At 44.8% G+C, this 17,396-nt stretch overlaps 1 protein-coding gene across 1 annotated transcript in view; it reads right to left on the reverse strand.

The window, feature by feature from the left end:
- Positions 1 to 6,880: 6,880 nt before the first annotated feature.
- The window catches only part of LOC137534377 (zinc finger protein 660-like), a 56,890-nt gene continuing 46,374 nt past the window's right edge, over positions 6,881 to 17,396 (reverse strand). The window contains exon 3 of the mRNA XM_068255859.1: positions 6,881 to 10,080. Within this exon, the coding sequence (XP_068111960.1) occupies positions 9,530 to 10,080 (551 nt within the window). The 3' untranslated portion in view covers positions 6,881 to 9,529. The remainder of the gene's footprint in view (positions 10,081 to 17,396) is intronic.

Genomic DNA, 17,396 nt, shown 5'->3' on the forward strand with positions numbered 1-17,396 from the left:
GCTCTTAATATTTATAATTCACGTGACTGCTGTGGGCCAAGTCCTACTTGGAAAAAACTTTTGTTGAGGGTAATAAACAGTCCCTTTAGTTTACATCTAGACATTACTAGGGCTAATGGAAAATATCGTTTTAACTTGATGGTCTAGTTATAAGCATGCAAACAGTGATGAGCTTTGAATTGATTTCAAGTAGCTACCTACAGAAATTACTCGGATTCAAAGTGTTAATTAATGCATCTGAGGGGGCGGGTGAGGGAGGGTTAACTTACCCATGCTGCCTTCTGCTTTAACACACTTCTATTGCATCCCACGTCGCATTTGCGTCACGACCACGCTATATTTTTTAAGCTGATCTGAACTCCGAACATCTTATCTGCTCTAAAAGATACACAACAGCATAATAACCTTTAAGGTAGCCATACACTGGTCGATTTGCCATCAGATTCGACCAACAGATAGATCCCTCTCTGATCGAATCTGATCAGAGAGGGATCATATGGCTGCCTTTACTGCAAACAGATTGTGAATCGATTTCAGCATGAAACCGTTCACAATCTGTTGTGGTGGTGGTGCTGCCGCTCCCCCCCCCCCCCCCCCCATTACCTGCTCCGCCGGCGCGACTGCCTCCGGTCACCGCTGCTCCGTCTCCGCTCTGGTCTCCAGGTCCAGCATGCTTTACTTCTTCCTGCCCGGCAGGAAGTTTAAACAGTAGAGCGCCCTCTACTGTTTAAACTCCCTGCCGGGCAGGAGGAAGAGAAGCATGCCGGACCCGGAGACCAGAGCGGAGACGGAGCAGCGGTGACTGGAGGCAGTCGCGCCGGCGGAGCAGGTAATTTATTGCCGCTTTATTGCGTCGGTCGTCAAGCACTCGAACGCCGCTAGCGACGTGCTCCCTACCCGCAGGCGATCGACGGTAATTTTCCGCACGGAGCGATCGACGGGATCGGACGAAAAGGATCGAAATTCGGCGTGTAGCAGGAACGATGTGACAGCAGATTCGATCCCAGTGATCGAATCTGCTGTTGATCTGGCGGGAATCGGCCTAGTGTATGGCCAGCTTTAAACAAAAAACATTTTTTTGTTACAGCTGATACAAATCCTAAAATAAATTTCCAGATTCATGGAAGCATATTGTTTTACAGCCCCGTGCTTTCAAATAGCCTTATCTGCCATAGGCAGTCATGTGACACAGGGCAGAGATATCAGATTACAACTAGTGATTAGACACAAATGAGGGGGAATTACACAGGCTAAACTCTCTAAATACATACAGGGTGCATTTTTTTGTGTATTTCTTCAGTCCTGTGCAAGAGTTCAGTTCCACTTTAAGGCACCTTTTCATGTAACACAAATCTTTGAAAGGTGCCTTAAAGTGAACCAGTATTTTACCATATATATCAGTGGGAAAAGAGAAAACACCTACCCTGCTCCCTGCTTCATTCTTCACTGCACAGCTTGCTTCTTATCAGCCCTGATAAAATCCCAGACTGGCTTTGCTATAATGACTCGGCTATAATGATTCCTGAGCAGAGCCAGAAGGGGGCAGGCTTGGGCTTGAAAAGACATCAGAGAACACAGACTCCGCTATAATGATTCCTGAGCAAAGCCAGACTGAATGCTCAGTCAGGGATTTTATCAGGGCTGATAAGAAGCAAGCTGAACAGTGAAGAATGAAAGAGAGCAGGGTAGGTGTTTTCTCTAGTGTTCCCACTGATACATATGGTAAAATACATGAGGGTGCTACTAGCCGACCGCGTCACACCAATGGGCGCGACCGCGACGGCAGCCCCCCTAACACTGATCAGCATAAAGTCCTTGGGCGGGGTATTTGCAGGCGCTCCGCAATCAGTCTCCCAGCGGTGATCGCCGCTAGGAGACTGTTGGACAGCGAAACCTCTGTCTATTTACGTAGTACAGCGCTGTGATCTATGTGTGACAAGGCTGTCCCCCTGAGCCGATCGCTCTAGCAGGGGTAGGGAGGGAACATTAAAAAAATAAATAATAAGATATGTTTATCCACTTCAGTGCCAGGGGGGTGGTTTGCCTGATCGGTGCTGCGTGGGCTCTCCAGCCCGCAGCACCGATCAGATAGCAGCCAGGGCGATCAGACTTCCCCCCCCCCCTTTTTTCCCCACTAGGGGAATGTCCTGCTGGGGGGGTCTGATTGCCGCCGGCTGCATGCGCTTGCGGGGGGGGACACTCTTCAAACCCCCCCTCCGCAGCGCTTCCTGGCCTCCTTCCCCTTCCCTCCCTCTGTGAGCGGCGCAGGATGGAATTCCGTCCTGCGCCGGATAGGATAGGCTTCAGCCTATCAGGTGCCGGCGGTCTCCGGCCAATCAGAGGCAGCGCCGTATATATGTAAACACCGGGGAAGATCTTCCCCGTGTGTTTACATTTACCCTGCGAGCCGCGATTGGTCGGCTTGCAGGGTGTTCACGGAGACACCCTCCGTGAGCTGACATGGAACAACGGCCGCTCATACGAGCGGCCGTTTTCATGGAATCCACTTCAGGATTCAGGGGCGTACTTAAGCGTACGCAGAATCCTGAAGTGGTTAAAAAAATAGAATAAATATTTTTAAAAAAATAAACAATTCTGGGAGCGATCAGAGCCCACCAACAGAAATCTCTGTTGGTGGGCAGAAAAGGGGGGTGGGATCACTTTTTGGCCAAAATGCAAAACGTTATGTGTGGCGGAAAACTAATAGAGATGGCCTGAACCTCCGATTTTCGGTTCGCGGACTTCCGCAAAAGTTTGGTTCGCGTGAACTTTTGCAAACCGCAATAGACTTCAATGGGGAGGCGAACTTTGAAAACTAGCAACACTTATGCTGGCCAGAAAAGTGATGGAAAAGATGTTTCAAGGGGTCTAACATCTGATTTTTTTGCATGGATGAGTGGGATAGACACCAAAACACCCGGGGAAAAATCGGGATTTGACGCAAAGCAGCGTTTTAAGGGCAGAAATCACATTGAATGCTAAATTGCAGGCATAAAGTGCTTTAAAACATTTTGAATGTGTATACATTAATCAGGGAGTGTAATTAGAGTACTGCTTCACACTGACACACCAAACTCACTGTGTAACGCACCGCAAACAGCTGTTTGTGTAGTGATGGCAGTGCTGGACTGGTGCGCACCATGGCGAGAGTGCAGGCCGTGGTGGTTTTCAAGCCCATATGGTCGCCGAGCTGTGGTAGCTCAATGATAGAACAGTGACTGTCCAGCTGATCAAATTTGGTCTGTCCACAATGAAGCAACGACCTTATCCTGAGACACTCACATAGCCGTCGGTCATTGCTTCATTGTGATATGCAAGCCCCTTCACCACGGCAAGGTTATGATCACGAATGGGGAATTGGCACATGTACATGCCATTTGTTTGGTTGTTGCAGCTGCAGTGCAGCCAGAAAAATTAGGCAGGCATGTACACGCACCAGAAAAATTAGTATAGCGGCCGCTGCTAGCAGCGGCCTTAAAAATTCAGGAATTCGCCTGGAGTCCTGGACCCTGTTGGTGGTGGCGGAGAAGGCAGTAAAGCAGCCTGTGGGCAGAGGTGCTGTGTGGGGAGCGACTTAGTTTTGGGGCAGGCAGTCACGCGGTGTGCAGGCAGAGATGTTGTGTGTGGGGACTGACTTAGTCTTGGGGCGGGCAGTAGCCCTCCGGGATCCATGCCTCATTCATTTTGATAAAGGTGAGGTACTGAACACTTTTGTGACTTCTCAGTGACAATGCCTCCAGCTGCGCTAAAGGTCCTTTCTGACAGGACGCTTGAGGCAGGGCAAGACAGACGTTGGATGGCAAATTGGGACAGCTCTGGCCACAGGTCAAGCCTGCGCACCCAGTAGTCCAAGGGTTAATTGCTGCTCACAGTGTCTACATCCACACTTAAGGCCAGGTAGTCGGCTACCTGCCGGTCCAAGCGTTGGTGGAGGGTGGATCCGGAAGGGCTAAGGTGAGGCGTTGGACTAAAGAATGTCCGCATGTCCGGCATCACCATGAGATCGCTGGAGCGTCCTGTCCTAGCCTGCGTGGACATGGGAGAAGGATTACTGGCGTTGGTACCTTTATTGCGTTGTATTGAATATCACACTGCATGCGCTCACGTAGGTAGGTGGGTGTACTGAACACAACAGGTAGGTATATGCAGTGATGGGTATTACAAATGTGCACCTGTCACACACACACAGGTACCGCCGTGAACAGGTGCAATGACTGGTGGTATTAATGCGTGCGCTCACGTAGTTAGGTAGGTGCACTGAACAGGTGCAGTGATTGGCATGGAATTACAAATCTGCAGCTGCCTGTCACACACACACACACACGTAGTCACTGAATGTGCTGTGCCTGACAGTGGCACAGTAGGAATTAAACCAAAGGCCAGCTGCGACTGACTGACAGGGCTGTATATAATGCAAGTGGGCCACACACACAAAAAAAAAAAATAGATCACAAGACCAAGATTAGCTCTCAAAAGAGCTGTTGAGGGGTGCTTTAATAGCAGGGAGCAACTTAAAGTGGAATATAACCCTGCATTTCAACTTTGCTCTAAAACATTATTTACAGTATATTATATGCAACCAGCATTTTTTTTTTTACTAGACCAGCATTGGAAGGGTTACACAGGGCTTTAAAGTTCCTTTAGATTTCTGCAGACGCATCCGAAGCTGAAAAGAGATACATTTCTGTAAACAAAATGTATCTAAGTGTTTAATGTGACTCATCTCTCTGACTGAGAAGGAGCTTGGAGGACTGCCAAAGCGTGTGTAACTGTTTATCAATAGATACATAGAATGTAACAATCTGAACTTCTGCATATCTCTCCACGGAACTTGAAACGTCTGTGTTTAACCCTTCCAATGCTGGTCTAGTAAAAAAAAAATGCTTTTTGCATATAATATGCTGTAAATAATATTTAGAGCAAAGTTGAAATGCAGGGTTATATTCCGCTTTAACAAGCCTACAAGAGCCTAACTAAGCTTTCCCTATGAGAGTCTGCAGCAGCTTTCCCTTCTCTAATTACTGCAGGCACATGAGCGAGTCCAATGCCTGACGCTGCCTGCCTTTTATAAGGGGGGGGGGGGGGGGGGGGGGGGGGGGAGTGGCTCCGGGAGGGAGTGTAGCCTGATTGGCTACAATGTTTCTGCTGACTGTGATGTAGAGGGTCAAAGTTGACCCTAATGATGCACTATGGGGGTGAATCGAACTTCCGGAAAAGTTCGCGGTTCAACGCGAACCACGTAAGTTCGCCGGGAACCGTTCGCCAGCGAACTGTTCGGGTTATCTCTAAAAACTAACACTGCACATCACTCTGAACACACCATCCCCACTGTCAAATATATGGTGGTGGCAGCATCATGCTCTGGGGGTGCTTCTCTTCAGCAGGGACAGGGAAGCTGGTCAGAGTTGATGGAAAGATGGATGGAGCCAAATACAGAGCAATCTTGGAAGAAACCCTCTTGTAATCTGCAAAAGACTTGAGACTGGGGCGGAGATTCACCTTCCAGCAGGACAATGACCCTAAACATAAAGCCAGGGCAACAATGGAATAGTTTAAAACAAAACATATCTGTGTGTTAGAATGGCCCAGTCAAAGTCCAGATCTAAATCTAATCGAGAATCTGTGGCAAGATCTGAAAACTGCTGTTCACAAATGCTGTCCATCTAATCTGACTGAGCTGGAGCTGTTTTGCAAAGAAGAATGGGCAAGGATTTCAGTCTCTAGATGTGCAAAGCTGGTAGAGACATACCCTAAAAGACTGGCAGCTGTAATTGCAGCAAAAGGTGGTTCTAAAAAGTATTGACTCAGGAGGCTGAATAATTACACACACCCACTTTGCAGTTATTTATTTGTAAAAGTATGATTTTCGTTCCACTTCTCACGTGTACACCACTTTGTATTGGTCTTTCACGTGGAATTCCAATAAAATTGATTCAGGTTTATGGCAGTAATATGACAAAATATGGAAAACTTCAAGGGGCCGAATACTTTTGCAAACCACTGTATGCTCTCATACTACATGGCGGTGGTAAAATTAGCCAGTCATCTGCAGATAAAAATTGGATGTGCCTTAAAGCCTGGCACACACTTTCAATTATGATTGGCCAATCACTGACCAATTTTACCACCTCCATGTAGTAGGAGGGTTACTACATGGAGGTGGTAAAATCACCACTTGAAAGTGTTGGCCAATCATGACTGAAAGTGTGTACCAGACTTTAGGCTAATGCCTAGTCGATAACGACTGCCTCAGCCGATAATCAGGCATGTGTACGGCGGCCGGCGACCCCACACCCGCAAGAGATTCGCGGATCTACTCACTCCTAGCGACACCTATTACATTGTTTGCGCCACCTGCCGTGTGACATCACGCATGCGCTGCTTGTCCTCCCTCCACCCACCCACTAGCATAGCAACACAGCATCTCGCCAGCTACACGGCTAACATGTTTGTGTGCAGCACGGACCAGCGAGGTCGCCTAAAGGGATCAGGTCCTGATCTCCGATGGGCCACATGCATTGTTAGGGCCTGAGCCCACTGCATGCATTTTTCAAACGTATTTAATGCCTTTTAACAAGCATTAAAATACCTTAAAATGCATTTAAAAAGCGCTTGAAAAATGCATGCATTTTTATGAGTTTTTAAAAACGCAGCAGTGGGCTCAGGCCCTAAGTGTGTACGAGGCCTTATGCATACAAGAGATTTCCAAAGACCCTTTCCACAGATGCCATAACTATAAATAAAAATGACGCCCAGGGACTGTTTGATTAATTGTTCTCCTGAAGAGATTTTATGAGCAACAGAAAAAAACAAAAAACACATTTTTCTAAATTTTATGCAATTTATTGGCACATTACACCTACAGCAATTTAAAACTCCTGTGTTTTTTTCACATTCCAAGCTTTATTGAAGCAAATATGCAACATAGAAATATGTCAAATGGTATATGAATCCAAATGTTCAGCGAACAGACATCCAAAACAGGATCAGTATACATAATAATGTATGTTAAAGATATATACTACAAAGGTAAAGACAGCAGACTAAAAGTAAACATGTAATTTTTTTTTTTAAAGAGCAAAGGTCAGATGCTCTTAATGAAGAGGTTCAGGGGGGTCCCAGCACTGGATTGGTGGAGGTGAGATGGATTATCCAGAGGCTTTCCTCTACAGAGTTAAGCATGCATTTGGGGAACTTTTTCCCTTCAGGTACACTTTAAAGTGTACCGGAGGCAGCAATAGCGAGACACTGAGGCATGTCACTGTGCAAAGGACATGCCTCTGTTCTCACGATTTAAAATACCCGCCTTGGGTTCTCTTTAGGGCTCTTTCCCACTAAGACGTTGCGTTAGATGCGACGTTAAGGTCGCATAACGTGCCCCTAACGCAACGCATGTGAGCTTTGAAGTTGGACATTATATAGAGCCGTGTAATGCGTCTCTTGATGCGTCCTTTGACGCATACTATCGGATGAAAACGGCGCATGCGGCAAATAAAAAAACAGTACTGAGCATGTGCAAACATCCGAACGCAGCCACATACGAGTATAACGCACAGCACACTGCACTTTCATTTATCGTGCAGCGTTATACTCTAACGCAACGTGGGCACTGTGAACAGCCCATTGATTTTTCAGTGCTGTAAGTTGGGCTGCGTTACAGGCTGCTCTAACGTGCGCCTGTAACGTCCCACTGTAAAAGCAGCCTTAAGGTCTAATAAAAATAAAAATTAGTGGATGCATCTAACGAACATGATAACCATAGCAGAAGAACATAAGTGATTATTATCTCAGTGATTACTATCTAAGTGCTATCTGCCCCATCTGGGGCAGCCCAGAACAATCTCAGGAGGTTATTTTAATCAGGTAGGAGGGTAGAATACCCCCAAAAGAGAAAAGATAAAGTCATAGAATAAAAGAGGGAGAGAAAGAGGGACAGAGAGAAGGGCGTGGAAGGCAATCTATGCTCCCCTCACCCAACTAACCATGAGCATTTTGTAGTCATCTGCGTCAATCCGATCTTGGAAAGGGAGGATAATCTCCATATCTGCAAACCTCTGACAAACAGGTTTGTCAGGCTTAAAATCAAATTTCTATTATCCGCTGCTGTGTTTATTAGTCCACATCCTGACCCTGCATTCAAGCATTCCAATGTAATCATACATGTGTCTGCTGTAATGAATCTTATCTCAGTCAGCCTGGTTCTTTTCTCGTAGATTGCCAGGGAGAGGGAAGAGAAGAGAAATATGAGATAAATCACCTCACCCCTCTGCAGAAGCTGCTAAAATTCGATCTATGTTCTGCTCACATATGTTTACAAAGCAAGCTAGACATGACAGTGCAGTCCTGCATAAACTTTTTCAGGCAGAGGAGTAAGGCCAAGTGCACACCAAGCGGTTTTAGGAGCGATCCGCCAACCGCATCTGCCTGTGAAAAACACCAGGCTAATGTATTTCAATGGGATGGTGCACACCGGCGGTTTGAGGTTTATAGCAAACCCGCAAAAGTGCCTCCTGCTGCACGTTGGTGGTTTGCAGGTGCATTTCTGCCTCAATGTAAAGTATAGGAAAAGCTCAAACCGCTCTGGAAAATGCTAGATCAGAGCGGTTTTCCAGGCATTTTTGTTACACAAGCTGTTCAGTAACAGCTTTTACTGTAACAGTATTTGTAATCTGCTACACAAAAACGCTCCCAAAAACGCTAGGCATGTTTAGAAAACATCTCTAAACATGCCTAGAATCGCTCTGAAATCAGCTCCAAAAACTTATAGCGTTTTGACGATCTGCTAGCGGTTTTGGTGTGCACTGGGCCCAAGTAGAGATGATCGGAACCAGCAAATTCCGTTCCGCCGGAATTCACGGATTCCGTCAATGATAAATTCCGTCGCTATGAAAATTCTGCCGGATTTGTATGCAATTCCGCGGAATTCCGGATTCCGTCTCGCTCTCTATCTCTCTATCCTGCAGGGAATTGCAGTTTTCCAAAACAGCTTACATACCGTGGCTGGATTTGAACCCAGGTCTCAGCGTGTAGTAGGTATCTGTCTTACCCCCTAGACCACCAACCACACTACATGCTAAAGCTGGCCTAGCATGTACCATTATGATCAATTCAATAGAAAAAAAGTAGCATGATTAAGGATTTGTACTTTTTTAAAAGCCAGCTTACATACCTTGGCTGGGATTTGAACCCAGGTCTCAGTGTGTAGTAGGTATCTGTCTTACCCCCTAGACCACCAACTACACTACATGCTAAAGCTGGCCTAGCATGTACCATTACGCGAAGCTTAGCGCACCATAAGTTACTATGGGCTTTTAGGGCGTGATAACTAAGTTAGCACTGCTTTGTGAATTGAGCCCATTGCATGTTTTGCGGGCTAGTGGCAAACAGCAAAACACAGTTATACAGGCTATTAAAGTAAATACCCTTGCAGGGGAAACGTGTGCTTTGCGTTCATGTAGAAAAAGTAGCATGATTAAGGATTTGTACTTTTTTAAAAGCCAGCTTACATACCTTGGCCCTTTTTAGTCCTTCATTTCTTATCACAAACAAGTTTTTTATGGTTTCGAAGAGATGATGGATGATTAAAACTCTTCCCACATGTAGGGCATGAATATGGCCTCAGTCCAGTGTGCACTATCTCATGTGCAACAAGAGTCGATTTTGCAGCAAAACTCTTCCCACAAGTGGCACAAGAAAATGGCCTCTCTCCTGTATGACTTCTTTCATGCACAACAAGCTTTACTTTCTTCTTAAACACTTTCCCACACTCAGAGCAGGGGTACACCCCAGTGTGATATCTGTGATGGCTGACCAATTCTGATTCCAGCCTAAAGCATATGCCACACACAGAACAACCAAACGGCTTGTCGACACGGAGATGCCACGTCTGATGTATCTGGAGGTAGCGTTTGCGAGCAAAGTTTTTCCCACAGTCAGAACATGAAAAGGTTTCCTTTGGATTAACGGGTTCGCCTTCTGAAGACTCAGAAGTAGCATCGTCTTCACTGTTGTCGTCCTCACTATCTGCATTATCTAAAGAGCTAAGAGGGTGTTCAGTGTTGTTCCCAACGTACTGTCCATCTGGAGGAAACAAGAAAGCCCAGAATTACTGGAGGTGTGGGGTTAACCACTTCACGACCACAGGCTTTATCCCCCCCCCCCCCCCCCCCCCAAAGACAAGGCCAATTTTTTTTTAATGTCAAATAGGACACTGCAGCTTTAAGGCCAAGCTGCAGGGTCGCACAACACAGCACACAAGTGATTTCCCCCCCCCCCTTTTCTCTCCACCAACAGAGCTCTCTGTTGGTGCAGTCTGATCGCACCCCAGGTGTTTGTTTTTCAATATTTATTTCTTTACTTTGTTAATATTTTTAACAATTTTTTTAATTTCCTCTTCCCCCCTCCCTCCCCCCATCAGCCAATCACTGTGAGTGGATCACCACCGAGACTCGGGAGGAGACAGCGCTGTACATGGTAATTAGTCTCCGAGCGGCGATCACCAATGGGAAACTGAAGGCGGATCTGAGCTTCGCCTACCAAGCAGGAGATGCGCGTGCGATTTCCTGCAAAACAAAGCCCCATGGCTTTTTCGACGTTAGGCGGTCCTGGGACTGCCGGTCGGCTACAGGTTAAAGGACTACTATTGCGCAAAAGGTGGATCAGCGCAACACCAGGCTGCCTCCGAATGGCCTCCAATCAGAGATGCGCTGAGCCCCCCCAGGAACTACAAACGCACCTTGAACCCAAACAGAGGCTCTGCATATACACCAAAAGCATGGCTGTTAAGTGGGAGCAGCTGACCAAAAACGAACTAAATTACTACATAGCAAGGAAATGAGCAGCGCTACTTAAAAACAGACTAGTGCCTACCTGCAAAAGAGTGCAAGCCCCACTTGTGGGGTCGAATACACACCGAGCATACACATGACCTGTCTACCACTGGAGGAGGATGTTGGTTTCCTGTAACAGCTTGCATGCAACCTATTAAATACTCGTCCCTCCCACTGCAAAGAAGTCAATCCTCCATGGAAGGGGCCTAACACTATCTAAATCCTAACCTATGTATATGCATAGCCTGGGTGCGCTACCAAATATAAAAAAATTGCGCAAAAGGTGGATCAGCGCAACACCAGGCCGCCTCCGAATGGCCTCCAATCAGAGATGCGCTGAGCCCCCCCAGGAACTACAAACCCACCTTGAACCCAAACAGAGATTTAGTTAGTGTTAGGCCCCTCCCATGGAGGATTGACTTCTTTGCAGTGGGAGGGACGAGTATTTAATAGGTTGCATGCAAGCTGTTACAGGAAACCAACATCCTCCTCCAGTGGTAGACAGGTCATGTGTATGCTCGGTGTGTATTCGACCCCACAAGTGGGGCTTGCACTCTTTTGCAGGTAGGCACTAGTCTGTTTTTAAGTAGCACTGCTCATTTCCTTGCAAAGGACTACTATTGCCAAAAATTGTAAAATACAAACATATAAAATAATCCTTATAGACATCCGAGGTGAAAATAAACTAATGAGAAAAACAATTGCATCTATCCTCCTAACAAATGACTTTTTAAGCTATCCCACAGTTTTATTTTAGATTTAAATCTACTTTTAGGTTTTCACTGTTTCATTGTCGCTGCTCAACAACACCTTCACTGAAGTATGCTAGAGCTCAAATCTATGAATTATTGATCCTTTTTATCGCTTTCCTGCTCTCAGAAGCCATTTACTGACAGGAAAGTATTTTATGGCTGTAATTACTTATCAGTGTGTGACTGTGATGTGAGATCCGTTTCCTGCCGGTTGTTGAGGGTGGTCCCTCCTCCTTCTCCTCCTCCGCCTCCTGGTTACTGCTGGTCACTGCTGCGGGGAGTCCGCTGATGGTCTGTCAATAGTCTGCTGAGTCTGCTGAGAGTTTTCCCCTACGGGCCTGCGGGACTCCCTGTCGCCGCTTATAGAGCGAGTGGGTCGCTTGCGAGCTGTTAGCCCGCTGTATCCGCTGTACTCGTGGTGGGCCCGCTGTATCCGCTGTATTCAGCATATCGCCGGCACATCACCGACATACCTCTGTACTCTGGCAGTGTTCCTGGCGGTATCCCTCTGCACTTTGCTGCGTACATGTAGCTGCTATATCCCTGCCATATCCCGGCCATATCCCCTACATCGGCATGCTCTACTCTGTATATCCCCCTCGCATATTCCCCCACTGAGAACGCGCGGTGGGCGTGCACATTGCCACCACATCTCCGCCATATCTCCGCTGTGTCCTTCCACTGTGTCCCTCCACTGCGCGTACATTTCCGTACATTGCCGTCATATCCACAGCAGATCAGCCCAGATCAGATCAGCTTTTGCAAAAGCTCTGCAAAGCGTTCCCTCTCCGTGCACGTACACAGATTCCGCCTCCACCCCCGTTCTCCATCCTCTCCTTCTTTCTCCTCCCGTCTTTCTCTGATGCAGACGGGCTGCCTGGATTGCCTGGTCTCCCCCGATTGCTCTCATGTTCGGTGATGTGAGTTCCAGCCTGTGATGTGAGTTCCAGCCTGCAGCCTGAGGGCCTGGGTTTAAACGACACAAGAGAGATACTAAAGCTAAGTACAGATTAGTGCACTTCTGCACTCATATTTGCACTCATATTTGCTAAAGTTTGCTAAAATTTGCTGAAATTAACGCAAATAGTTTTTTACACTTTGGTTGCATTTTGTATACTTTGACATTTGCCATTTTGATTTTTGATTTTTTGGTTTCTCTCTTTTTTTTTTTTTTTTTCCCAGTGTGTAATGTGAGGGCGAGAGGCATGGGCTGTGCTGTGGTCAAGTCACGCGGCAGGTGGACGGGGGCTGGTTGCCAGTGAGAGCCAGCGGTGAGGGTGCCTGGCGGATGTTTTGGTGGGTGTTTGGCTGACATTGGCTGGCGTTGGGCGGGCATCTAGCGGGGTCAGGGCGGTACATCCCCACTAGGGAGCTAGACGGTCGGAGTCGAGCACCTGTGCATTGTTTCTTTTGTATGCTGGATGTGTGTTTTCTTTGGTCGCATGTACACTTGCTTGAGCTAGCCGTCTGCATGATTTCATTGTGAACTCAACGCTGAGAACTAGAGAGAACTTGAGAATCGGGGAGGGTGGTGTTCTCTGTTTGAGTAAAGTGCTAGTCGGTGCCCCCTGTCTTCTCCGACTCTCTTGGGTTCCTTTATACTCTTTTCTGCCCTCAAAGGTTTAATGTTTAAATATAATAGAGGCATAGGAGCCACTAGATACCCACTTCATAGCGGTGGCATAGTGGAGGGGTTTCTTTGTGAGCGTTTTGTATGGCCACTGCAACGAGATATAGAGTAAAAAGCTCTATTGCCAAAAATAATAAAGAACTAAGCAACTACGGTTTTATACCTAATTCCCAATCACAACAATCGGGGATGGCAACAGAGAATAAGAAGCAACATCAAGAGCTCACCCCAAAGGGTTTAGGAACGCCACAAAGACAAATGTCACTGTCAGCACAAGCAGCCGGCTCTATTACCCCCACAGACATCTCATCACACTATAAAAAGATAGCGGAATACTGCGAGGGAACAGGTGCAAAGACCCAAGCAGGATTAGGAAATGATCGACATATCTTTGCCACTAGAGAGGAGGTCGATATGCAGTTAAAAAATTGGTTCAAAGAGGCCTCTGCGTCCTGGCAAGAAATTATGGTCAATACAATTCAAAATACAATTAAAAATACGATTGCAGAGGAGATTAAACCGCTGCAGGAAGCCATAGTCAACTTGTCCTCAAGAATAGATTCTTTAGAAGCTAAAGTAGAAATAAATAAAAAAAAAAAATGAGGCACAAGGAAAAACCCTAACTAGTCAACAAAGGCAATTGGATTCGGTGGCAACTAAAATCGATGACTTAGAAAATAGGAGCCGGAGAAATAATATAAAAATTCGAGGCCTCCCGGCGGACTTAGGGAATAGGGAACTACTGCCTACAGCTGTACAGATTTTCAAAGATCTGCTAGGAGAAAATGCCTCTGATGCAATAGAGTTGGATCGGGTTCATAAAATCGGCAAAGCTAGAGCTTCTGACAAGGGTAACGTGATAGATGTGTTGTGTAATGTACATTCCTTCAGCCAAAAGGAAGGTATTTTGAGGAAGGCAAAGGAAATTGGTGACGTCGACTTTAAAGGGCATAAGATTGAGCTATTTAATGATTTATCGAGAAGAACGATTTTGAGACGAAGGATGCTGAAACCTATACTTGCCAGTGTTAAAGAAAAGGGTGGAATTTATCGATGGGGTTTTCCCCTATCACTGACTGTAACTATAGCCAACAAATCATTGACGCTAAAGGATGGGGACCCGATCGCGCCACTCCTGGCCAATTTTAACTTACCAAAGGTGGAGATAGATGGTTGGGAGGCGGGGGAGGGGGGAGGTGGAGGACCCAATTCCTAAGGCAGGATTTTCCTAATCAACTGAGGGTTCAGTTTGGTTGAGGGAGTCCATGGGACTTGTTCCACTAACGGTTCGCAGTCTAGCGATCGGGTGGAACTGTAAACAAAGGATCAAAAAGGGGAAAAAAAGGGACGAATGGATGCTGTGTAGGATCTGTGGATATGAATGGATTGTAGAATATAGAGAGGTTAGTTTGTACACAAAGCCCTGGACCCTAACCGTGATTCCCGCCTGGTATGACATAGGCTTTCACTGTTGGGGGTGTTTGTTTTTTATTTTTTTTAACTATTATAATAAAGGTTGATGAAGTACATAAGAATTGAAACAATCAATGTTAAAGGTGCAAATTCTGGTAGTAAAAGAGGCAGGATTATAAGCGAACTTAGCAATAATAATATTGACATAGCTTTTCTTCAAGAGACTCATTTTAGGGGAGGGTTCAACCCGGGAAAATATTACAAAAAATATAATCAATGGATTCTTAACTCTAAAATTGCGGGCAAATCAAGGGGGGTAGCAATTGTGCTATCCTCCAAAGTAAATTTCGAGATTGAATTAATAAAAAGGGATGATGATGCAAGATTTTTAATGGTAGTAGGTAAACTGGACAATCAATTAACTACGTTAGTAAATCTATATGCTCCTAACAAAGGACAAAGCCAATTTATTAGAAAACACCTGGATATGGTTTGGGAGTTAAAAAAAGGTAGATTAGTAATAGGAGGTGACTTTAACATAGTATTAGATCCAGAAAAAGACTCTTCCAAAAAAAAATCTAGTATTGGAAAGAAACAAATAAAGAGGTTAATTGACAAACTCAGGTATAAGAAGCTGGTCGATGTATGGAGAATTTATAATCAAGACACGTTGGATTTCACGTTTTACTCACCGGTGCATAACACCTACTCTAGGTTGGACTTTTTCCTAATGGAACAGGAATATCTACTCGATATAATTGATGTGAAGATCGGCTGTATCACCTATTCCGATCATGCCCCGGTTATTATTACTATTAAATGGAACGACAGACTTAGGAAAGAATTTATTTGGAGCTTAAATGGGCTTCTATTAAAAGAACCTGGGGTTAAAAAGACGATAGAGGACCAAATTGACTTCTATTTTAAAGAGAATGAAAACTCCGTTATGTCCTCTCGTACCCTATGGGAATGTTTCAAATGTGTTATGAGGGGTGCTCTAATGGCACAGGCAGGCAGAGTTAAATTCGAAAAAAAAAAGAAATTGGATAATTTGATGTTAGCTCTGGGGGAAGCCAAAAAAGTCCATAAATCTTCTCCCATAGAAGCGAATTTTATAAAACTTGTCGGTATCAGACAAGAGTTGAACACCTTGCTAAACTCCCAGTGCCGCAATCAGTTCAAGCGGCTGAAAAAAGATTACGTGATTAATATTAATAAACCGGGGAAAGTTATGGCAAATTTAACAGAAAAAAAGAGGGAGCGCAATTATATAGAGAAAATTCGCAATAGTAAAGGTGAGTTAAGCTTTGACAGTAGCAGTATAGGAAATGTTTTTGCCAGCTATTACGGAGATTTGTTTAATCTCAGAATAGATACGACCCCGGATCAATTGACGAATTACTTTCATTTACTGAAACTTCCCCAGTTGGGGGCTGAGGAAAAGGAGGAACTTGAGGCCCCAATTACCGAAAAAGAAATCAAAGAAGTAATTTATACTCTGCAAAGCCAAAAAAGCCCAGGCCCAGACGGCTTTGGAGCTGACTTTTATAGGTGTTTTGATGATAAAATAATTCCAAGGCTATGTAAAGTGATGAATGAATATAATGGTAAAGAACCTTTTACAAGTACCGGAAATTTAGCGACAATCACAGTAATCCCGAAGGAGGGGAAAAATTTAGAAAGCTGCTCAAGCTATAGGCCAATCTCAGTGATTAACACTGATGTGAAGATTTACGCGAAAATACTTACACGAAGAATGGAAAAAATATTGGACAACATATTAGGTAAAGAACAGGCCGGTTTTAGAAAAGGCCATTACATGCGAGATAATATCTTTGCAGCAATTAATTTTCAATTCAAAGCTAAATGTAATAAAGACCAAGCGGTTATGTTAACAATCGACGCCGAAAAGGCTTTCGATCGAATAGCCAGGCCTTTTATTTATGCAGCACTAAGATCGTATGGCTTCGGGGAAATTGTTATCGACAGAATTAAGGGATTATACCAAAATCAAGAGGCTAGGGTGAAGATTAATGGGCTAATGTCAAAGCCATTTACAATAAACAATGGAGTTAGACAGGGTTGCCCCCTCTCTCCTCTATTGTTCAATCTATGTATGGAGATTTTGATCTTGTCTATACAGAAGGATACGGAGGTATCAGGTTGGAAAATAGGGGATTATGAAAATAAGATTTTGGCTTACGCGGATGATTTACTGCTAACCCTAAGCAACCCTCAACTTTCACTAGATAAGGTTTATAAAGTTTTAGAGGATTTTTGTAAGGTCTCAAACTTTAAGATAAATAATGAGAAGTCAATTTTGTTAAATTTGGGTTGTGACCAGGGTTTATTAGAAGAGATTAAAAATAAGTATAATTTTAACTACACAGATCAAAAAATTAAATATTTGGGGATTAATATCTGTAAAAATAGCAATGATCTTTTTAAAGAAAATTATGTAGCTATTCAGAATGAAGGTATACATCTTTTAAATGCAATGGAAAGATCTCCGCTGAATGTCATCGGCAGAATTAACTTCATAAAAATGAAAGTTCTTCCCAAAATTAATTTTGTTATGCAGAATCTCCCGATAGCTGTCCCTAAATCCTGGTTCGTAAAGTGGGATAGAGTTTTTGGGGATTTCATCTGGCGAAAGAACAAACATAGAATAGCATTTCGAACGATTTGTCGCTCCAAGGATATGGGTGGAATGGGGGTTCCTAATGTTCAATATTACTATAAGAGTATACATTTAGACAGGCTTTTGGACAT

Source organism: Hyperolius riggenbachi, chromosome 10, assembly GCF_040937935.1.
Source record: "Hyperolius riggenbachi isolate aHypRig1 chromosome 10, aHypRig1.pri, whole genome shotgun sequence".
In the NCBI taxonomy this organism is placed as follows: Eukaryota; Metazoa; Chordata; class Amphibia; order Anura; family Hyperoliidae; genus Hyperolius; species Hyperolius riggenbachi.